Source organism: Eptatretus burgeri, chromosome 2, assembly GCF_056783735.1.
Source record: "Eptatretus burgeri isolate ZD-2024b chromosome 2, Ebu_testis_v1, whole genome shotgun sequence".
In the NCBI taxonomy this organism is placed as follows: Eukaryota; Metazoa; Chordata; class Myxini; order Myxiniformes; family Myxinidae; genus Eptatretus; species Eptatretus burgeri.
The window spans coordinates 118266106-118290702 of NC_140962.1; the positions used below are offsets into that span (position 1 = coordinate 118266106).

General features: G+C 43.3%; 1 protein-coding gene across 6 annotated transcripts in view; it reads left to right on the top strand.

Moving 5' to 3' along the window:
* GPATCH8 (G-patch domain containing 8) overlaps positions 1 to 24597 on the top strand; it is a 168848-nt gene that overhangs the window by 101309 nt on the left and 42942 nt on the right. For all 6 annotated transcript variants that reach the window (XM_085870937.1, XM_085870941.1, XM_085870942.1 and 3 more), the window contains one exon: positions 18301 to 18444. In XM_085870937.1, coding sequence (XP_085727063.1) covers positions 18301 to 18444 — 144 coding nt within the window. The remainder of the gene's footprint in view (positions 1 to 18300; positions 18445 to 24597) is intronic.

The following is a 24597-nucleotide window of genomic DNA, read 5'->3' on the forward strand; positions in this document are numbered from 1 at the left end:
ATAAAGCAATTGTCAAAGAAGATCACTTTTGTTATCTTTTTATTTTTTATTTTTTGCTTTTGTTTTGTCAAAATTGATCTTTCATGGCTATTGCTTTTCCTTTTCACGAGTCGATCGTCTTTCGCTTGGAGTACAGCACTCGGTAGAAGCACGATTATGGACAGTGCCTCTGGGTCTGGGGATTGTAGCAAGAAGCAATTTTGCATTTCTCAACGTGGTACATAAAGTGCAGGAACACTGCACAGCGAACAATAGGGAGAGCGGAGATAGGCACAGACAGGGACAGAATTGAATGGACAAGTCGAAATTGGATTTGGGTTTAAATGCTGATAAGGCTCTGTTCTGCGAGCCAGTGCAAGTGTTAACTGGGAATTGGAGCCGATTATTTAATGCATTTTTAATCCATCCGGCAGGAAGTTTGTCTCTCGGCAACTGAACACTGACTCATTCATTTTCATCAATTGTTTGCGATTAGCAGTTTCCAATTGAATCTCTTGTTTTTGGCTTTTTGCATTCCTTCGAGCTTGTAATCCCAAATTTGACTGCCTTGCAACACACCCACCACTTTTGTGGATGCTCACAGTTAAGTTCGGGTTAAAGCGACGTGTTTTTTTTTTTTTTTGATCTTTCGTTAATCGTGTTGTTTTTGTTCGATCATTTGGCAGCAATTAATTGCGCATGTTTTACTGCCAAACTGCCAAACTGCATTGGGGTGTGTGTGTGTGTGTGTGTGTGTGTGTGTGTGTGTGTGTGTGTGTGTGTGTGTGTGTGTGTGTGTGTGTGTGTGTGTGTGTGTGTGTGTTTTTGCACGGATTGTGGGAGTGTGTTCTGTGAGCAACGTTATTTGCATGTAGGTGAGTAGCTTCGTCAGCATGAGCTTCCCGCAGGAAGCTTGTTTCCTTATGATTGGATGAGTGTGATACACACCCAAATCTGGTATATTTTGAGTGTGAGGAGATTTGATTTTGCAAATTAATGCATCATCAGATAATTCCTGATGTGATGATGAGCCAGTAGCCTCAATTTGTTTTGTTGTTTTTATTACTGAGGGTGCACGATTCAGACTTGTTGATGGATTGCCTTGTTTCTTTCGGGGATTTCATTTGGTGCTGTCTTGGGTATATGCTCTGCAGTTGGATTATTGATGCAGCAATTCCTGGTGTTATTTGTTCATGCAGCAATTCCACATTCAAAAACGAAGTCTAAGTGCCTTGAATTTGCGATTTGTGAGTGCGATATAATATATTGTAATGCTAATGGTGTGAGATTATACTCAAATATAGTTTCCTGTAGACTCGGTTGTGTGGTTCTCAAGTTGATTAAGGTAAACAAGATAATTTAAGATATTTTAAGGTTCGTGTTTTTAAAGCAAGTCAAAACGTACTACCTGGTCAATTTTTTTTTTCAGCGGGAACGACATGTGAATGACCTTTCTTGTCATGTTCAACCGTTCAGCTAGGGAGAGAATTAACTACGTATGTGAAATTGGTTGATGTAAGATCCTGAGGCATTGTGTTTCGGGCCATCCTTCCGTCTGTTATCGGGGTTTTTTTTGTTACCAAGATAACTTCTGAACCACTGAAGGGATTTTCATCCAAACTTGGTACAAGGACTGTAATACAAAGATGACGTGATTTGATGTTGGGTTTAACAGTCAAAGGCCATGTGACCTTCATAAATCTTTTTGCAGACCATAACTCAGGTTAGATGTGGGTGGTTGTGCGTGCACGCGTATCCCTCTCTCTCAACTTTAATTTTCTCGTTTTGTAAGTAAGCCTGGCACTGAAGTCAAGGTTTCAAATTGATAGCAGTAGAGACGCTTTGCTGTAACAATCTCATTTTTAATCCTCATTATTCATTTCCAATGGAGTCAATTTTGTCATTCCATTTCTGCTCCTCTTGCTTCCCCTTGGCCCTCCTCTCCTACTCAGACATTTCCGAGTGTTGCATCCTCTGACTTTACAATGCTTGTGTGGGAGGCGGTGCCATAGAGTTCTTGTCGGTGGCTGCTTGTTCCATGGCCGACACGAGTAGGATTTTGATGCATTGTTCTGGAACAATGTGAAACTGCCGTGGCAGGAAGGAGATCGAGCGCTGCTCTTGATAAGTCTTCCCGTCACGTTGTCTGGTTGTGTGGCACTTCACCGACCAAACTGTCACTAAATCTCACTAAATGCTGAACCTTCTGTCATATGTTTTATTGGAAGCTTGTGAGCATCCTGCACTTTGTTGACAGCCTTGATTTATCAGCCACTGTAAATGCTGTTGGCTTCCTCGCTTTTAATGAATGCATTGCTCTTTGCAAGATCACATTCGAGGAGCCGATTGTGAGTATATTCTCTGCTACCTTTGAGGATAATTTATTTAATAAACTCCCTCATTAAGGCTTCCCCGTTCATCTTTGTCATGCAATCTTTATTTTCTGGCAAAGATGCATTGCGCACTCTCATCGCAGGAACCACAGAGCTGAACTCCGGTTGCATCAGCTTTGTTGTGCTCAGGCTAAATGCTCGATTGTTAACAGAGATAACATGGTATTTATTAATTGATCAAATAATACAAACAAAGTTAATAAATAGATTATTTTCAAAATCGTACATTTTGCAGATAGAGTTCAAATTATTTCTCATCTTCGAACAAAGGGATGATGCACAAGAAATAATTTCACGGAAAAATACCAATATAATCACGTTGAATGTAATCAACCATGAACAAAAACTTAAGTTTTCACATTATATTATTTCTCCACTGTTGCTCGATATTCACTAAGGTTAGTAGATTATACTGCTGTTGTATTCCATGAAGTTTTTCCAAACATGGCATCTCAGCTGTCCACCTCTAACTCAGGTCATCTCCCATCCAAAACGGTGATCTTTTCTGCCCCCAAGTTCACGGTAAAGGCAGGACTCAAACCCCACCCGTTATCCCTCCCCAAGCCGACCTCTTTCCATGTTTCCAGTTTTTCCTTCCTGAGAGTTTGCTTCTGTATCCACATTGTCCAGCCTGTGTGTCTGCCCCTAGCCCTCATTCTTCCCCACACCCAATTTTGTCCAGAGCCTAGACTTTGTACACAAGTAAAACCCAGTTTTCTGCATGTCTTTAGCAGGTACAATAATGGGAGGGGTGTGCATGACCAAGGTTTTTGCATCATGTCTGCTGGATAGATAATCGTGTTTCGGACAAAGATCGAGGGAAATCCAGGTAACCATGCCTGCCGACTTTGATGTGAAGTCCGTATTTTGCACACAAAACTTACTGCAGTAATTCACCATCTTTCTTCAGTATTGTGTACCAAAATGTGAAAATTGTGTGCCAAAAAATAGTGGAAGAAAGCAAAAATATTCTTACAAAGTAAAATTTATAACAAAACAAAACAGGAGACTCTCGGGAAGGAAAAACTGGAAATTTGGAAGGAGGGCTTGGAGGTGCGGTGTGTGTTGAGGGGGGGGAGGGGCAGGTGCAGGGGTTAACAAGGATAGAAAAGCTCGTGGTTTTTGGTTTGGGGACGATCTCAGATGGTGGTGAACGGCTGTGCTGAGGGAAGAAGATGTGGAAATTGGTTTCACAGGTTTGGAAAAAAGAGGAACAAATAAGTGGATGTGAACAGTGATCCTGGATTTTGGGTGTTTCACCAAAATGGAGTTGATGACAGACCACATGTGCCCAGGAGAAACCTAGTGAGGTTGGAGTTGAGAAGGGGACAAAGCACAGAAAACAGATGGTGCAAGACCATAAAGGAGATGGTAAAATAAAAAGGTAAAAGACAGAGAGGCGACCGACCTGTCTGCGATGGCGAAGTGATAGGCCCATCGACTCAGCTTCATTGTGGGAGATTCCAATAATCTTGAAGGCCTTGGTTTCCACAGCGTCAAGCTAAGTAACATCTGAGGCAGGGGCACCAGCCCAGAGGAGAGAACAGTACGCCATCATGTTGTGAATCAAAGCCTTGTAGGTGGATAAGAGTTCAGGTGTGCCAAGGAAGGTCGTTGGACAATGGAGGATGTCCAGTCGGTGACTGGCTTTGGAGGCCAACTCTGAAATGTTGTTTGCCCAAGGAAGAACATGGTTGATAGTGAGACCCAGGAGTTTGAGTAGTTGAACTGATGCAAGAGGATTGTTAAGAAAGTAGATGGTAGGGTTTGCCAGATATTCCTTTTGGAGAGAGAGTGTGCAATTTGTCCCAGAGAGAGGTAGAAAGAGTTTGGAGAGTGGGAAGATTGAAAAAAATATTCCAAGTGTTTTACCAGCTCTGAAGAGAGAGAAGAGGCTGCTTCCTGCCTCTCTGAAGGATAAGATATGTCATGGCAGAGGGTGGAGTCATCAGCAAATAGATAAAGAGGATTTTCCACAGATTCAGAGAGATCGTTGATGAATACTAGGAATAAGACTGAGCCCAGAACACTGCCTTGGGGCACTCCAGCCTTGGCAGGGAGAGGGGATTATCGGACCCCACTGAGTGCCACACATTGGCTATGAGGATAGAGGAAGTCAGTAAGCCATGTGTGGAGTTGGCCATGGAATGCCATAGGCAGAGAGCTTGGAGAGTAAAGCAAGATGCCAGACTACATCAAAAGCATGAGATATGCCCACAGAGGTGGCATGATCTCATGTCTGACATTGAGGGCCTCCATCCATTTGTTGGGTGAGTAGAAGCAGCATGTCCAAGGAGGAGTGACCTGGTCTGAAACCAAATTGATGATCTGAGATGAGGCTGTTGTAGAAAAGGAAGGATTTGTAATGCAGTGATGTTTGTGGGTTTCCAAGCAGATGGAAGATAACCAAGTGCAAATGATAGGGTGAACAGGGCAGAGAGAGGGGATGTGCAAGAGCAGCGGAGCAGTTTTTTTTTTTAGAACGTGATTTTTTTTTTGATTTTTTTTTTTTTTCATATCTGTAGCTTTTACCAATTAGGACAGAAATATTTAACCTTGGCAGAGGAGAGGGTATTGAATTTGGGTCTGACCTCTGGCTACTTGGATTCATCATTTTCTGGAGGTGCGGCTGTGCTGCTGATCCAATGCTCACTCCCATTACCAGTAAGCTGGTACTCATTTTGCCGACTTCAGAAGAATGACAGGCTGAGTCAACCCCACCTGGTGTTAATTCAATGGCCCAACCCTAATATCGTAAGCCATCCACCTTAACCATTAAGCCAACACCAGGAATATTATGATGTTCATTAATCCTTTCAAGAACTTGAGGTGTTTCATTGTGTTACGCTTTCTTTGAATTTGTTTGCACAGAAACATTATCGTTCAGCTCGCCCACTCTTTTGGGAACTTTGTTCGAGGCAGTTGGTCGAACCGCTCCCGTGATGCCTTCTATCAGCTGTTGCAGGTGCTCATTTTGGCAAAGCCACCATGCTTAACAGGTTGGAACATGAAAACGAGCTGTGTGTGGTTGATGACCGAGCCAGCTGCCATGATGGCAGAGTGATGTATCGCATCACTAGTAGGGGCTCATTGCCAATATGAATGATGGAATTTGGTATGACAACACCATTTCTTACTCTTTTTTTTATTTCTTTTTTTTTTAACGTCCATTCACTCTTTTGTATACATTCTTGTGGAATCTCTTGCCATCCTCAATTCTGACTCATCTTTATTGCCCCCATTGACCTTTCCACCATTTTTCTTGCTAGTTTGTTTCCTCCCCTCCCTCTCCTCTGTTCCTGTTCGTTCATTCCCTGAATGTTTGTCCAAGTGTCACACCTTGTTTGCTCTATACTCCTCTCCTGTCTTCCTCAAATTTATAATTCTAAATTTTTTCCATTACATTCCCTTCTCCATCCTCCAACTCTCAACCCCCAACCCTCAAACCTTCTTTTTGCGAAAAGAGCATGTCGATTGCATCTTACCTTGGATTCTCATTTGACGTATACACCAGATAGATGTGCAGTTCTTTTTATTTCTCTCCTCTCCTGCAAAGTACTTCGTTTTAAAAAAAAGAAAAGAAAGAAGATTAATTCCATGATCTGGATCTGCATGATCAATCACCTGTCGCACAGACTGTTTTGAACCATTTGTAAAAATGGTGTATTATATGATCACTGTTGGACTCTATTCTCATAGAACCCCTGGTGAAGACCCATAATGATTCAAGATGCCGAAGTAATGCTATTGTTGTTTTTTTCATATTTTAAAAATTAACTTTTAGAATGATATATCTGATTTCAAGAATAACTTTTCAACATGCATGGAGGAGATGTCTGCAGTAAAAACAAAAAAAAATGGAACTGTTCCATGCATAGGGAATGCATGTGGCTGTCTGTGTATTAATAATGAATCAAAACATTGCCATTTCTTCGACTATCAGGATTATTGCATTAAAAAAACATCTTGAACACTTCACTTAGTAGTTTAGATTATAATCCATCCATCCATCGGGACCGTACTCTGTGCAGAGCGTTGGTGCTGCCTCAGCAGTCTCCTTAGCTATTGGACACAATCCTGGACGGGTCGCCATTCCGACACAGGATACCAGCAAGCTCGCACTCATTTTGCCGACCTCAGAAGGATGATAGGCAGAGTCAACCCCACCTGATATGAATTCAACAGCCGAGGAGGATTTGAACTTAGGACCCTAGGATCCCAAGCCTACCACCCTAACCGTTAAGCTAACACCAGGCATACGGATTCTATTACATATCACAATATAGGGAAATGGTGATTGTAAGCGACTTTCCAAAAGTCATGACAGTGGTAGCTCGTCTTGTTATGGAATTCCTTGTATGTCGTTTTGTGAATCAAAGTATCCACATTTTTGCTCCTTCATGATCCATTACTGATGAGGTCGACCTCATATACATAAAATAATAAATATGTGAACTCTTATCCACCACTGAAACAGATGCCAAATACTTTAATTTTCCTGATACAAGTTCAGGTATCGTATTATTTTTATCATATTTCTCCAGACCCAAAAAGGAGAAAATGAGGCTCGGTCGATCTAACCTTGCACTCCAATCAGAAACCGAATATATGAGATCGTTTTTCTCTCGTCTGCACGTTTGGACTCATGATTGAGCCTGAGCAGTGGTCACTGATTTAATCTGCCAAAACGTTTGGAGGTCAAACAGAAAAATCACCCGATTTGCCAGGTGTCATAAGCGCATTTCCAGTGATGGAGAAAGTTCATTGCCTGAGCTGCTTAATCGGAATGATTGCAAAACTTTTGAGTGCAACACTTAATGTTCGATTTAATTCATTTCTCATCTCTGATTTTCGTTTTTGAGTTTAAGTGGTCTTATAAAATGATTGGAGAAAAATACATGATTTATTGCTGGACATGATTGACTTGCTAATTAGATGAGATGTGCTTTTGACTTCATAAGAATGGGTGAAAATTTTAATTGGCATGAGTTGTTTTGCCTTTCTTTTTTTTCTTACCCAAGCTTGTCAGACGGAGTGTATCTTCGGTATGCTGATACTTGTGCTATGCCATAGTGCTGGGATTTCAGAGCAAAAACTCAGTTCAGATCTGGCTCAGTGTAATTATGGCAATTTTACCCCCACCCTTCCCTTCACCCACTTCATTATGAGGGAGAGAATGCACATGGTTATGTATGCTGAAGTATAATGGCGAAGCTTGACGTGGGGTGACATGCATCTACTACGTAAGCACCATCCAGTTTACTTAGCCTACACAATCACTCTCACAAAAAAAAAAAGAGAACGATTTACAGCTCCGCTAGATTTTGCAAACACGAGTCTCTGTAGTCACGGAAATTTTTGTGCTGAATGATATGAAAACGTATTCTCGGGTTTTTAGTTTCACGGAGCAGTCGAGACTCATGACAATCTCAACGATGTTAACCATGTGGAACCCCAGCGAACATTTATAAAAGGAAGAAAATAACTTGCGGTGGAACCTGAAGTAAAGAGAAACAGACATCACAGCATACTTTATTATAAACTCTGGTTTACGAACATCGTGTAAATCATGTGGAACCAATGTAGCATTGTACGGAACCAATGAAATATGGATTGCAAAATCTGATGAGAAAGTACAGTAAAGCACACCAAATATCAATACTGTACTTGATTAAATACAGATATTAATAAATTAATGGTCTCCTGGAGAAATGGATATTTTTCTTCCTTCCTCGGCATTGCTGTCTCCACAAGCTGGTATGGGGCTTTCGCCTGTACCAGCTTTTAATATTTCCTTGTTGGCAGCACGGACAAATGGTGTGCCAAGCCATGGCTTAACGAAGCTTGCAGTTTTCAGGAAACTTTGAAGTTATTCCGCTTTTGAAAACGGCTTCAAATAAAGAAGCATATTTTACGTTGAATGGTGAACGTTGCAAGTGGATGTGCATGTTAAGGATAATACTACACACTCGTTAACACGATAAACACATCACACAACTCACATTCACACTTCAAATCAGCTACCCATTTGGCGACTGTAGAATATGGGGGCATACCTTCCCCATACACTCAAATGCATCCGAAGGTGATAGGTTGGTTTTTTACAAGCTGACCCAGAGAAGTACTCATGTCCATCCTAAATTCACATTCATTGGTCTCACCATTTCAATAACCTAGGGTTGGGTGCCAGGTTTCCTTTTTTGCTGTGGCAATTAGTTTGTTTGGCTCGGGTCTTGTCCATTCCTCCACGTGCCATCCGTTCAAAGCCATGTGTTAATGGATTTATGTGGAACTGGCTCTCTCGATGCACAAAAAAACTTTTGGGCACACATGTTCACTGTGATCTCACATTGGCAGGTAGAGAAATTAACGAATGTGCGAGGAAGCATTTGCTTAGCTACCATCTCTTGCTCGAGGCATTTTTGCCGCCTGCTTTCCAGTGAGTGATAATGGGATTTCCTCAACTCTCGTTTTTTTTGCATGACAAACCTCTTCACAAAGTGCTTTTTTCCCCGAGTCAGTACAATTCCCATTGTGGACACCAAATTGCATTCTGGGTGTTTGGCTTTACACCTTTTGTTTTTTATTTAATTGCTTCAAGTTGGTCCCAGAGACTTGATTCGATTTTTAAATGGAAATGGACATTAACTACATTTATGTTGCTGATTATTTTTGACAAATGAACCCCATGTCTCACTTGTTTGCAAAGTTAATGCCCAGAAAATGGAATTGAAACCATTTCATGTGAAACAATCATTTTTATGCATGTAAATTCATACTAATTGCACACTCCACTTCCCCAACCCCTCTCCAATGAACCGTTTTATTTTTCACAGACCTGGCATAGCTCCTGGAGTCCAAATAATCGCGGGTGATTATTAGTTATATTTTATTTTAATTCAAAAACCCGAAATAATTCCCATCCACTAAAAATTGTATCAGTTAGGAACCTAATATTTGCATAAATGTAGCCTCAAGTTACAGAAAGACATGACATGATCCACACAATTGATTACCTTGAATGAAGTGCTGAAAGTATCCACCACCGTGTTGCAGGCACAAATTCATTCTTCACAGCATGCTCTCTGACACAGAGTGCAGCATTTCTTGGGATTATTGCTTATTATTATTGGGATTATCCTTCAAATATCCCCCCTCCCCCAAGAAGAAATATGGCGACTTAAGATCTGGGGACCCTAACAGTTTCACTTTCTCTGGTGTAACAACACTTGGCTGGCGCATGGGCTTTTTAACTTTCACGCAGTCTGTTTCTCTGAACTGCTTCACCAGTTTCCATATCACTCATTTTGAAGGTTTCGTACGACCACCAAAGCGACTTTGTAAATGCAATTTAACATTCCCTAAAGGATGCATTCTTGATGTAATGTTCGACGAGAAACGCGCGTTCTTCCATAGTGAACGCCATGGTGTGACTGAGTGAAATCCGTAAACTGTCACTGCCGGGTCACGTGATAAATCACGTGATACCTGAAAACTCCCAGGATCATGTTGCGTCTTTCTGTACCATGAGGCTACATTTACACAAAATATTAGGTTCCGAACAGATATAGTTTTTAGTGTATGGGAATTATTTATTTAGGGTTCTCAAATGAAATTAAAAAAATCACCCTGTATTTCATAACTTTGCCTTTCAAAGTTTGCTTTGAAAAAAATGATATCTTTTGTGATAACTTCCAAAAATACTTCAAAAAAAAAAATAATCACCTTGCTGCTGAGCTTGCATTGTAGTTGTGTGCATAAAAGGAATCCTTTGGCTATTTCAGATGCATTTATCTTGTGTTATAAATTATTTATTTTTACATTGATTGAAGGCTCAGAGTGGTTATTGTCCACCATGTATTGTCTGCACAACAAATATTAGTAAACGTGCATAGTGTGTTCTTTCAATGGGAATTGCAAGGCCATCAGGAGACAATGGACAAAATACAGTGCCTTCAGAAAGTTTTCATACCCCTTGACTTTTGTCATATTTTGTTGTGTTACAGTCTGAATTTAAAATGGATTAAATTTTTTAAAATGTTATCACCCATCCATACAAAATACCCCATAATGACAAAGTGAAAACATGTTTTTAGAAATATATACAAATTTAGAAAAAAATTTAAAGCTGAAATAATCCCTTTGCTATGACACTACAAATTGAGCTCAGGCGCATTAATTTCCTTTGATCATCCTTGAGATGTCTGTGCAACTTGATTGGCTTCTACCTGTGGCCAATTCAATTGATTGGACATGATTTACGAAGAAGCATACCTTACTATATAAGGTCCCACAGTTGACAGTCAGAGCAAAAACTCCATTATGAAATCCAAGGAACTGTCCGTAGAACTCCGAGATAGAATTCTGAGGAGGCATAGATTTGGGGAAGGGTATAAAACGATTTATGGTGTGTTGAAAGTTCCCAAGAGCACAGTGAGTTCCATCATTAGGAAATGGAAAGAATATGGAGTGACCCAGACTCTTCTTGGAGCTGGCCGTCCAACCAAACTGAGCAACTGGGCAAGAAGGACCTTGGTCAGGGAGGGGACGAAGAACCTAATGACCATTCTGACAGAACTACAGAGTTCCGTGGCTGAGATGCGAGAACCTGCCGGAAGGCCAACAATCTCTGCCGCACTTCACAAATCTAGGCTTTATGGGAGAGTGGCCAGACGGAAGCCACTCCTGAGAAAAAGGCACATGACATCATGCCTGGAGTTTGCAAAAAAGGCACGTGAACGACTCGGAGCATGAGGTAAAATATTGCTATGTTTGTGGGGTAGATGGAGGAATTTCATAGAAAAGGTAGGATTGTATAGAGTAGCTTGGTCCGTGGATGTGTAGGAGACATCTCAATGTAAATTAAATAGGGAAACTGTGAGGTTAAATGTTACGTGTCACCACGGGGGGGGGGGGGGGTGCTGTATGTGATTGCCCCCTGTGACCTTTTCCTATGTTTTTGCATTTCAAGACCAGCGATTAAAAAAGAATCACATCCTTAAAATAACAACAACCGAGCCGGGCATTTCCAAGGAGGCAAGAAACTAGCAAACGTCCCTCCAGAGATGACAACTAGCAAGCCATGCCCCTGGAGTGGAGGATGAATGGGCATGACGTGAGAGGAGAATGAGGATCGGAGCGGGACATGAAGAAGGAGCGGTACAAAAGCTGGTGAGGCAGGATTGGGGGTTGGAAGAGAAGGGCATTACGGATGGCTTTCCCTCGACACGGTGAAGAAGGCTGCACGATTCTCGGTTCGTGCTGAGGTGAATTTGCTCACGTGATGGAACAAGACACTGGCCATTGACTGTTGGTTGGGTCAGGTGAGACTGTGCTTCAAATCCTCGTGTTGTGCCATCAGGGGAGAAGACTGCACCATTCTGCAAAGGAGCGGCTTCGGCAAGTGACATCGATGAAAGAAGCTGCACGACGGTTTCTGAGCCCTGGTGTTGAGTATCACCGCCCAAATTGCCTCCTATACGTTTCCCGCCCAGAGACCGGCTGAGCACCATTTTTGGCCGAGTTGGCCCGTGCAGTGATGACGCGGTTTGGCAAACATCAAGCTTCAGAAACGAATCTCTGGACACACAGCTAAGTGCCGGGAGAAAGGGGGGATTTTCCTTTTATTTATTCTGTCCCCTTGTTTGTATTAAAGTCTTTCTGGAGGCGCCTCCAAATTTGATTTAGTTTACCTCGCGTTCCATTTTCATTATTACACTTGGAATTCTTACCATTGTAAATATTTGATTTATTTTCATTAAACCCCATATTTATTTAAGTTGTCTGTGTTGTCTACTTGTCGTGGGTTGGAGTATAAACCCTTGTGCTGTGCTTCCGTCTGTTACGTGCCTTCGCAGCCCTCCTGTCCCACGCGCTCCATAATCTCCCAAGAATCTCGGCTATTCGCCTCCAAAGGAGAAGTTTGGCTATCCATCCAGATAGGGGCTAACCCCCTGGACACGACAATATTCTGTGGTCTGATGAGACGAAAATTGAACTCTGACCTGAATGCAAAGCGCTATATCTGGTGGAAACGGAGCACACCTCATCACCCATCTACCACCATCCCTACCGTGATGCATGGTGGTGGCAGCATCATGCTATGGAGATGCTTTTCAGCAGCAGGGACTGGGAGACTTTTGAGGATAACGGGAACAATGAATGGAGCCAAATACAGGTAAATCCTTGAGGAGAACCTGCTTCAGAGTGCAAAAAACCTTAGCAAAGATTTACTTTCCAACAGCACAATGACCCCAAGCATACAGCCAAAGCAACACTGGAATGGCATCAGAACATGAACGTGAAAGTTCTTACGTGTCCCAGCAAGAGCCCAGACTTGAATCCCATTGAGAATTTGTGGAAAGACTTGAAGATTGCTGTTCACCGACGCTCCCCATTCAACTTGACAGAGCTTGAGCAAATCTGCAAGGAAGAATGGGAGAAAATCCTCAAATCCAGATGTGCAAAGCTGATACAGACATACCCAAGAAAACAGAAATCTGTAATCACTGCCAATGACACTTATACAAAGTATTTATTCAGGGGTCAGCATACTTATTGATGCAAGACATTTCCGCTTTTTAAATTTTCATTAATTTGTTAAAATTTCTGAAGACATGTTTTCACGTTGTCATTATATGGGGTATTTTGTGTACATTGGTGACAACAAAATTAAATTTAAATCTATTTTAAATTCAGGCTGTAGCAACAAAATGTGATAAAATAAATGCGGTGTGAATACTTTCTGAAGGCACTGTAAAGTATCAGAAATGCGGTTTGAACCTGTATAATGAGCAATCGGTTCAGCTGAGAGCTCTGAACGAAGCAACCCACTTTGAGCTTGTTACAGCCATGCTTTATCCACAGCAGACATTCATTGTGACTTTGATGAGACTTTCCAAATGCGAAGTATTATTGTTCATCGGATTTTACTTCTGGGGGGTAGGATGGCCTAGATACGCACACTCACCTCGAAGCTGTCCGGCTTGGTTTTTAATACTGTTACGGCTGTGGAAATTCGCATTACACCATAAAGGATCCTCAGTTGAGATATCTCGATAGGTACATGTGTAGTTAGCCCAAACCCATTGTATAGAGGGACTTTATGTGATTCATCCGGGCTGCGATGCTTTGAGTTAGCCATTTTTTCTTTCTCTATTGTTATTTTCGACCATTAAGCCGCCAACAAAGCAAACAGCCATTACCCTTACCTTCACAACTCCTTCCCGCAAACACCGCTTCACCGCAATTCCCAAACGGCACCATAACCATCAAACCACCACCAAAAACCCTCCACCACCTTCACCTCTCTCCTTCACAACCAACAACCGCACCACCTGTGAACACTGAACGTTGGGCTGTCTCGGGCCCGTTCGGCGATTGGTGCCGAACGCACCGAGCCGCGAGGGCGAATGGCGGCCTTTCCGAGGGGAAATTCCAATCAGAAACACTTCACACTCACTTCTCCTCCATCCAATTGGCGAGCGCGGGGCGGCTTGGCCCCGCCTCCAAGCGTGTGTATGTGAAGTCCGTATATGCAAATTTTAGGATCAGGAGAGGTTCATGCCCATTTTTGCCCGACCAATGGCTGACCGGGGGGGGGGGGGCGGCGTGGCCCCGCCTCCAATCGCGTTCTGATCCTAAAATTTGCATATTGGCTGCTCCTGCCGCCTATAAAAAGACGAACGCAAGGCGAATGCAAAAGAGTTGGGTTTTGGAGTTGCTTGGAGAGTGTCGTCGAGAGGTTGCTCTCGGGGGACAAGGAGCGTGCGTTGGCGGAGTTGAGTGCGCGCGGTGGAACTGCAAGCAAGGGAGCTCAGGTCCGAGGCAAGAAGGACAGCGGTCGGCGACGAGGTTGCGGTGTGGGGGATCGCTCGTCTCGTCGCGGGACCCAAGCCAGCCAGCCACTCCCCTCCCCCAGGGCATCAACAATTCCCCCTTTCCCCCACGCTTAGATAGTGCAAAAGGGGGCCACGTTCCCACCCCACCCCAAACGTGGTGCCAACGAAACCCGCCAAGGGGCACGGAGTCGGGGCACAGCAGCGCGGCCACATTTGCAGCTTGCCAGCCAACGCGTCAATAGGACGCGGGTAAGACCTCCCCGGTCTCGCGGACCTGACCGCTCCTCCAGGTCACGCGCACATTTGGCCTACGGGCCTGTCTGCCACCTTGTCTGTGAGGGTGGCTTCTTTTCTTTGCTTTTATGTAAATGTGTGTTGGCGCCATCTGTGAAGTAAAACTGTATAAGTGTTGCCGTGTGTGTGCGTAGTCGGTTTTAGCTCTTACATTTGCTTTATGTGCATTTTGATTCTGTATGTATATACGTGCTTTCCGTGTGCCGGGAAATGAAATGCTTGATTGTTGCACTGTGCCCGTTTCGCTTCGTCTTTTCTTTATTGACCCTCCATCTTGCATCACGTAAGGGGTTCGTAGTGGGTGCAAATCCCGGTAATTAATCTGAACCGTCCAGGTCGACGATAACACCGCTCGGTTATCCCGATAGTACGGAACTGGCCGCCCAAGCGGCTCGTGTCCGGAGTCGACCTGCGGCGAGGTACGATCGCCCGGTTTACCATCCGCGTGGGTACTTAGGTCGGTCGAGTTTGGTGAACAACCCTATCCTACGCGGGTGGCCGATTGGCACGATTGTGGTGAGGTCGAAAGGCCCACCCGTGACTAGCTCCCAGCGTTGGTCCAAGAAGGTCATGGCAAAATTGTCCGTCCGGTGGGCGACGTGCCGCGATTCGAGTTACGCGGCCGTTCGCACGCCGGCGGGCGCGAATTCGCAACAATACATATTGGCCCAGCTATAAACTGCTGTACTGGTGTTCCACAGGGAGGGTTAATTGTGGGTGTTAAGAAGAAGAATAAGAATTTTATTCCTGTTTTCTTTGCTTTTTTGTTTTTTCTTTGTCCACTGGGTGACGCACTCTTGTTTTTATTGTTTCCTTCTCTCAATGTTTACAACCATAACACTTGGCTCGATTCTGTCAGGTGTTCTATTATTATCATTATTGCTGTTGCTTGCAGAAGCCCGTGGTAAAAAATACCACAATGTAAAAAAGGGAGCCTTTTATTCTTGTATTGGTTAAAATAACTCAAAATGGTAAAAACTTGTAAAAGTTAAAATAACATATATTTCTTAACAAAAAAACAATTCAGGAGCAATTGAGGCAATGGTCTGTTGTCTCGACACTGGCCAGATGCCTTTTTCTTTTTTTTCTTTTTTCTTTTTAGTCTGATAAAAATGATAATTTCCCCTCAGATACGGATTCATTTACAGCAACTTTTAATGAATTTTTTTTTCTCTCCGAGGGGCTTTTCCATGTTTCAGGGTAAGACAGACAGACAGACAGCATTAGCTTATTAAATATGTATATATAGATTATTTCCACCACCACCACCGAAGGTGAAGGAGGTTATGTTTTCACCCCTTTCTGTCTGTTTGTTAATTGCCGGAATCCTTCGGATTTCGGCAATTATGTTTGTCGGTTGTGTGTGTCATTCTGTGTCTGTCTGTATGTTTGTTTGTGTGTTTGTTTACCCTGTAGCAGCCACACCGTTTCAGCGATCATGACCAAACTGGGTACAGACGTCGGCCATGGTCCAACTTAGACACTTGTCGTTTTTGGTGAATCTAGGTCAAAGGTCAAGGTCAAGGTCACCGAAAAACCGAAATTCTTATTTTTGCAATAACGTCCGCTAAAATGGTCGTATCGACTTCAAACCAAATCCAAAATGTGCATCTTCCAATACTGCATCCAACCATATGTCTCATTGGGGTGTCACACCAACACCCTTCTTAGCGGTCGGGGGTCGAATGTCAGGGGGTTCGGGTCAAAACTTTCAAATTGCGATAAAAACGCCATTTCAAGTCCGATTGACTTCCAAGTTATGATCATGACCAAACTAAGTGCTATAAGTCATTAAACAGTGGCACTATGGACTTATATAAACCAAATTGATTTCCAGGTTTTTGTTTTTTCAGAGATCATGAAGATATAACAAAGTTATTCCGGTAATTCCTTGCTCAACCAGCAATTTCATTTGTTTGTTTGTCTGTGGACAAGATATCTCAAAAAGTTGTGAACGGATTAAGATTAAATTTTGTGGACAGGTTGGGTGTGTGACAAGGACGAACTGATTAGATTTTGGTGAAGATCCGGTTCCGGATCCGACTTCGAGAATTTTTGAAGTGATTCTTCACCATTGAGAGATTGGGCCAAAAATGATATAGTGCACATATCTCAATAAGTTGTGGACTTGTTCCGGTGAAAGTTGTTGGACAGGTTGGGTGTGTGGCATAATATTTCAAAAATGTATTGGGCCCGATATGTTCTCGTGGATCAGGGATTGTGTGATGGAGGTATGCGCTCTACCGAGTTCCCTTATAGTTATTATTATTATTTATTATTAATATTGTTACTTATTTACAAGGGGATCGGAATGAGGAAAGGAGGAATACCACAAAAACAAGGAGCAGTAGCCTGAAGAAGAATGGAATGCAAAAGAATCAGCACGTGAAGAAAATATCGTGTAGGTGTATGGGTGAGTGCATGAGTGGTGATGAGCAGCACATCTGAAAAACTGAAGTCAAGACATTCAAAAATCGGGAGAATAAGGGGATCGAATGAATGCAGGGTAGGGAACCAGTGTGGATTTCGGAAGGGTGAGCAGGTGAGGGTTTCTTGAGGATTGCATGCAACCTGGGTTGGCTTCGAGATGGCAGTTGTCTGAGAACCGAGGTCAGATATAAAGCTTGAGAAAAATAGCCCACCAACTTGTTGCCATTGGGGGACTGACAAACTTTGAGAATGTACCTCCTGCTTTGAGTAATATTTTAGTAATACTTGTTTTAGTAATAGTAAATGATTTGAAGGAGATAATTGTTTAATTTTATTGCTGATACCACACGAGTTTCATGGTTGATCAAAGTTTTGTTGGATGAAAGTGGCAATGCAATGTGTACCCCCCCCCCCCCCGACTCCTGAACTGCAATTCAAACTGTTCATTATTTTCGTTTTGATGAGAAAACTACATACACTTTACTGTGTACATTTTGGTTAAGGTGTTGCATTAAAAAAGAAGGGTAGATAATACTTACAGATGTCTAACACAAAGGAGTTTACTTTGCTTAATTGTACTGTACTGCAAACTTGACATGTCGATTATTCATTTTGTTTAAAATGGCTAATCATTGCTTTGAGGACACCACATTGCTGTGCATGTCTTTGATTGACCACAGTGACATCGCATAGACATAGTTTGTTTCTCTATTTATTTATTTTTTTTTTTGGGGGGGGGGGGGAATTGCAAAAGTCTATTTTGTTTCTACCTGCAAGTTGTATAATATAGTCAGTTGCAGGCTGGTTCAAACGAACATTCCAGTCTAGCTGACTGCATGCTCTCGAACAAAATGTTTGTGCTCGATGACCTTTTTGAGTTACTCTAATGATGCAGGATGCCATGAAAGAAAAATACTCACAAGATGCAATTATTAATGAGATTTATGAGCACTGACCAAATATTCTGCAAAGTACAAAATGTCAACTTGGTTTTATGACTGCTTGAGTTTGGCCCAGTAGTTTATCTGTGCCTTTTGACTTTTTAATTACAAAGGCATGACCAGTTATGTTCAGTTTTCCTTCCATATAAAAGCCAAGTAATCGTTTTGTTGTTCTAAGGTGCAAGCCTTTGAAATCTTTCGCTTTTTCTTCTTACATTGCATATTTAATTTTGTGGTCCATTTATTGACTACAGTATTTCCTTGTTTTATTTATTTTATTGATAATTACACATCATTGTGTTTTTAGTCGTTTGGAAACATAAATGTTCGAACACACAAAAACGAAATGAAAATCATTTATGCACAATGCTTTTTGCTGATTTACAAAGTCATGCAATCATACTTGTCCTTTGTCTCAAACAGGACTTTGCAGAAAAAGAAGCAGCCATAGCAAAGGCTCTGGAAGACCTGAAAGCAAACTTCTACTGCGAGCTCTGTGATAAACAGTATTACAAGCACCAGGAGTTTGACAACCACATCAACTCGTATGACCATGCACATAAGCAGGTACATTTTGAAATTGTATTGGTGGTAGATTACATCTATGTAGAGAATCGGAGGTCTAAATCCTTCAATATGAACCGTCATGTGAGTGACTGAATCTATTTGACGTCAATAGGAGAAATGTTAATGACAAAAATGTCAATCAGATAACTCAAGTGGACTTGGGCTGGACACTTATCAAGAAGGAACAACCAGTGCACAACAAGAATTGCAAACTGGCAATCGAGAAAAGACCCTGGAAGAAGCAGAGGTCGATCGAAGATCAGATCGAGAAATTGAATTGAAAAATTTATTGGAGGAGAATTGCCTCAAATTGTGTTGAACAGAATGGATCATGATGATCGAGGCCTTCATCCTGCAATGGATTAAATAGAACTGGTCAAGTCGAGCAATAATTTGTATTTACCGTTTTATTCCCGCGCTTTCGAAGAAAAGCGGGAATATTGTGATTGTCTCCACCGTCCACCGTCCGTCCGTACGTCCGTCTGTCTTACCCTGTAACTCCTCCTACACCGTTTGAAATAGGAACTTGAAACTTTGGGACATAGTAGATATATGTATGGGGAAGTGCACAACACTTTCAGATTTTTGATATGACCCCTAGGGGCCGGGCCAGAGGGGGTGGGGTCATGGGGGTCGATTTAAAAAAAAAATAGTCTTATAGCTTTTTTTAATCAAACATATTCATGAGTTATACATTTAACAACATATTTTTTTAAACACATGATGATCAGAGGGTGTTTGGGGGGTAGGGGGTGCTTAGCGGTAGGGGGTCAAAATAGTTCCTCCTACACCGTTTGAGATAGGAACTTGAAACTTTGGGACAAAGTAGATATATGTATGGGGAAGTGCACACCACTGTAAGATTTTTGATATGACCCCTAGGGGCCGGGCCAGAGGGGGTGGGGTCATGGGGGCTGTTTTTTTTTAAGTGTATTTACCATTGTACATAGTAAATTCTTTTATAAATAACTGACTTATGTGGCCCCCATGAGTGACAAACAGTCACAGGTTTTACTGTATTTATCTAATCGATTATGAATAATTATAATTAATATTATACACAGTTCATTCCTATGATTAAGTTGATGCACAGTTCTATATTGCTGGACAGTGATAAATTAATGTTTCATGAAATGTTGACATGCTTGCAATGACTTCTGATTTAGTAAACATAGTAAGTCTTTGGTCATAAAGCACATCAAATAGAAAAGAATAGTCAATCCATTTTGCAATATAAAATTTCACCTAGCGTTAATGAGACAAAGCAGTGTGCGCGAGAATATGCGATGGTGTGCCATTGACAACGTAGTTCTAGTTTTATTTGAGATTTTCTTGGAAAGCAACAATCTAATAAATAAGATTCATCTGATGTTTCTGTCTCTGTCTCTGTCTGTCTGTCTGTCTGTCTGTCTGCGTTTTTTGCATGGACTGCTGGACCGACAGCCAGTAAATTTGGCACACAGACCAAGTCCGATCCGGTGATTGTCCTGAGGGTATTTTCATCCACCATCTGAGCCTTTCAAGATCACTTTTCTGGCTTTTTAATTTATATGCGATCTCATTGGTTAACAGATATAACATGACATATAACACGGCCAAAGGACAGCACAGCAAATTGGTCGAGGTGTGTCTTCTACCCATTGGCTCACTGCACAGCTGGCCTGACTCCATGCACAATTAGAACCTAACTAAATAAATAATACGTTCACCGTCTTTTTTGCTGCGGTAAGCAAAAGCTATCTCCCACGGTAAGTGGTGTACGTTACATTCCTACTCACATTTGCCACGCCATGCCCGTCCCTTCTCTCTATCGAGTGCAGCCTGTGGCTGATGGTTGCATCATTGGTTGAGACACAGCTATGCCGCTGATGCAGTGTCCCCCTTACCAGTGCACTGGTGCTCATTTTGCCGACCTCGGAAGGATGACAAGCTGAGTCAACCTCCTGGTGTATTTTTTTTTAATTCAGCGGCCAATGTGGCTTGAACTCAGGACCCCAGGATCCCAAGCCGCCACCCTAACCACTAAGCCATCACCAGGCTGCCCGTCCCTTGAATATGTATGTACTATAAATGGATGAGGTGTATGTGTGTGCGTGCGTGTCATACTTTTTGTTTATCAATTACCTACATCTGTTCATTAATTATGCACTATTGGAATTTACCGTTTGACCCTTTACACTGCTGAGACCCCTTCGAACTTTGAGGACCCAAAGTCCCAAAACTTCCCGAGGACCCAAAATCCCAAAAAGTTTGAGGACCCAAAAGTACCAAGAAGTTCCCACGGACCCAAAATGTCCCAAGGGCCCAAAAATCCCAGAGGACCCAAAGACCCCTAAGACTCTGTAAATCCTGGAGACCCTTTAAGACTCGACTATGCTTCAAAAAAATCCGTCAGAATTCCCATGTTTTAAACGCATACCATGTTAAAGTATATTGTTGTAAAATGCGAATTCGCGCCCGCCGGCGTGCGAATAGCTGCGTCACTCGAATCGCGACCACGTCGCCCACCGGACGGACAATTCAGTCGTGACCCTCTGGGAACTATCGCCCGGAGCCAGTCACGGGTGGGCCTTTCGACCTCACCACAATTGTGCCAATCGGCCACCCACGTAGGATAGGGTTGTTCGCCAAACTCGACCTACCTAAGTACCCACGCGGATGGTAAACCGGGCGATCGTACCTCGCCGCAGGTCAACTCCAGACACGAACCGCTTAAGCGGTCTGTTCCGTGCTACAGTGATAACCGAGCGGTGTTATCGTCGGCCTCGATGGTTCCGATTAATTACACTGGTCAACAATTTTTTACTTTCTGAATGTTGTCTAGATTTCTACAAGTGAATTAGGGTATTCTGGCACTGCTGAATCAGGAAATGGCATCCGTTTCTCTCCATCAGGTCAGGTTTTTGTGCTAAGTTGATTTGAAAAAATCAGATCTTGTGACAAAATCAATTACATTTTTGTGGCATTATCAGCTGATTTTTGTCAACACATATCATCCTAAACATGTTTTTAAGAAAAAAAATGTTTTGCCAACAACATTTATTGATTACATGATAGAAACATCGATTACTGTCATCTGAATGGTGGGCATTGATAAAGGTAAGTACAAGTAAATTGCATGTTGCGTCACCACTGTTCAAACTTCAGGGCTTGAACTTCCGTTTCTTCGAACTCCTGGAATGTTCAGCGGCAGGGGGGTCTCTCTTCAGATTCCAACAGTAGTCAGCCATCATGACTGCGTCCCAGCGACCCTGATACCTGGTCTCCATCTCCTTCATGTCCTGATGGAATCTCTCCCCCTGCTCGTCACTCATTGAACCCAGGTTCTCAGGAAACCGGTTCATATGTGAAAATAGGTAGTGCATCTTGATGCTCATGTTGCAGCCCAGGTTTCTGAAAGCAGTCAGCATGTTGTTGACAAGTTCTGCGTAGTTTCTGGCCTTATTGTTGCCAAGAAAGTTCTTCACTACCAAAACAAATGTCTTCCACGCTTCCAGTTCCACTTCGTTCATTGAGTTTTTGAACTCTGGATCTCTGATGAGCTGACGGATCTGAGAACCATCAAAGATGCCAGCTTTCAACTTCTCCATGGTCAATCCTGGAAAAGCCTGGCACAAGTAAGTGAAGCAGTCACCATCTTTGTCCAGAGCCTTGGTGAACTGCTTGATTAAGCCGAGCTTGATGTGCAGCGGTGGGAAGAGTATTCTGTCTCTGTCCACCAGAGGGTCGTTGATGACGTTCCTTTCTTTGCATGGCACCAATTCCTCCCGCACAGGCCAGTCCTTCTTCGTGTAATGCTGAGCACGGTCCCTACTATCCCACATGCACAGAAAACATGGGTACTTGGTGAAGCCAGACTGTTGTCCCAACAAAAAGTTCACCATCTTCAGGTCAACACAAATAAACCACTTATGCTGATCATAACCAATTTTCTCCAGCACGTACTTCACCGCTTCATACTTCTCCTTCAGTGTAGTCGAGTGAGCGATGGGTACAGAGGCAAACTGGTTGCCGTTGTATAGCAGAACACATTTCAGTGATCGCTTGCTGCTGTCAATGAACAGTCTCCAATCTTTGGGTTCGTACTGTGGCACTCCAAGCTTGAGCAGAAGCGCATGTCATAAATTGGCGCATGTAGGTATTGTACATTCTTCAGAGTTCGTTATTTCAAGAAATACAACTTTTTTGTATCACATTATTACAAAATCTGCCCCATTAACTTTAGTTTTGATCCACGAACTTTATGCTTTGCCTCACCAATTTTTGGAAGATTTTGAGGTTTTATGACTTCAAAATGATCCCTTTTCGACATAATCACCCAGAACTATCGTACCTGAATACTTCTTGTCATTAAAATAATTATTTCCAATCAAAACAATTATTTGACATGACATTTTACCCCCACCAACTTCTTCTAAAATGCTCCACACATGCGTACATGTGAACAAAAATGTAAAAAACGACATGTGGCCATATCTCAAAAACTTGACCTGATTGAACAAAACCAATGTGAGTTTTGGATTCAGCGCATCAGATTCGTCCTAAATCAGCTTAAAAAATGCAGACAACAAATTTGTTGTTGACCAGTGTTATCGGCCATATTAAGCCCACTACGAACCCTTTACGTGAAGCAGGATGGAGGGTCAATAAAGAAAAGACGAAGCGAAAGGGGAAAACAGTTCACACAAAGCACATTTATTTCTCGGCACACGGAAAGCACACATATACAACCAAACAGTCAAAATGCACATATAGCAACCAAAACAAAAGCAACAACGATGCAGAGTTACGACTGACTACGCGCACACACGGCAACACTTATACAGTTCTACTTTACAGACGGCACCAACACACATTTACTCAAAAGTAAAGGAAAGAAGCCACCCTCATAGTCAAGGGGGCAGACAGGCCTGTCGGCCAATTGTGCGCGTGACCTGGAGGAGCGGCCAGGTCCGCGAGACCAGGTGGGGGGGGGGTCCGACCCACATCCTCGTGACACGTTGGCGGACGAGCCGCAGATGTTGCCGCGTGGCTGTGCCCCGACTCCGTGCTCCTTGGCGGCTCTCGTTGGCACGACGTTTGGAGTGGGGTGGGAACGGGGCCCCCTTTTTGCACTATCTCAGCGCGGGGGAAAGAGGGAATTGTTGATGCCCTGGGGGAGGGAGATGGCTGGCTGGCTTGGGTCCCGCGATGAGCGATCCCACACCGCAGCCTCATCGCCGACCGCCGTCCTTCTCGCCTCGGACCCGAGCTCCTTTGCCTCTTCCCGCAACTCTTCTCAGCCGACTCCAGAACCCAACTCGAAGACACACCGATCACTTTGCCACCCGACTCGACTGACTCTCCACCCGACTCGACTGACTCTCCACCCGACTCGACTGACTTCATTCGCCTTGCGCTCGCCTTCTTATAGGCCGGCAGAAGCAGTTAATATGCAAATAACCGGATCAGGATGACCTCGGGGGCGGAGCCACACTCGCCCATTGGTCGGAAGAAAGGGGGCGTGAATCTCCCCTGATCCTAGAATTTGCATATATCGATTTCACACAGACGCACCTGGAGGCGGGGCCAAGCCGCTCCGCGCTTGCTAATAGGGCGGAGGGGAAGTGGGCGTGTAGCGTTCTTGATCTGAATTCTCCCTCGGAAAGGCCGCTATTTGCACTTGCGACTCGGTGCGTTCGGCACCAATCGCCAAACGGGCCCGAGACAGCCCGATGCTCAGTGTTCACAGGTGGTGCGGGAATGGCCGCAGAAGGAGAGAGGCGAAGGTGGTGGAGGGTTTTCGGTGGTGGTTTGATGGTTATGGTGCTGTTTGGGAATGGCGGTGATGCGATGATGTGGGATTGAGTTGTGAAGGTAAAGGTTGTGGCTGTTGGCGTTGTTGTTGTCCGAGGGTTGGAGCGTGGTTGCAGTTGGTGACGATGGCTGGCGTGGTGGTTGTTGTGTGATGGCGGTTGAGACGTGGTTGGTTCAAAATACAGATAGAACAGAAAAACGACTTACTCAAAGCGTCACAGCCCGGATGAATCACATAAATTCCCTCTATACAACGGGTTTGGGCTAACTACACATGTATTTCGAGATATCTCACCTACGGGCCCTTCATGGTGAAATGCGAATTTCCACAGCCATAACACTACCCCCTCCCCTTTT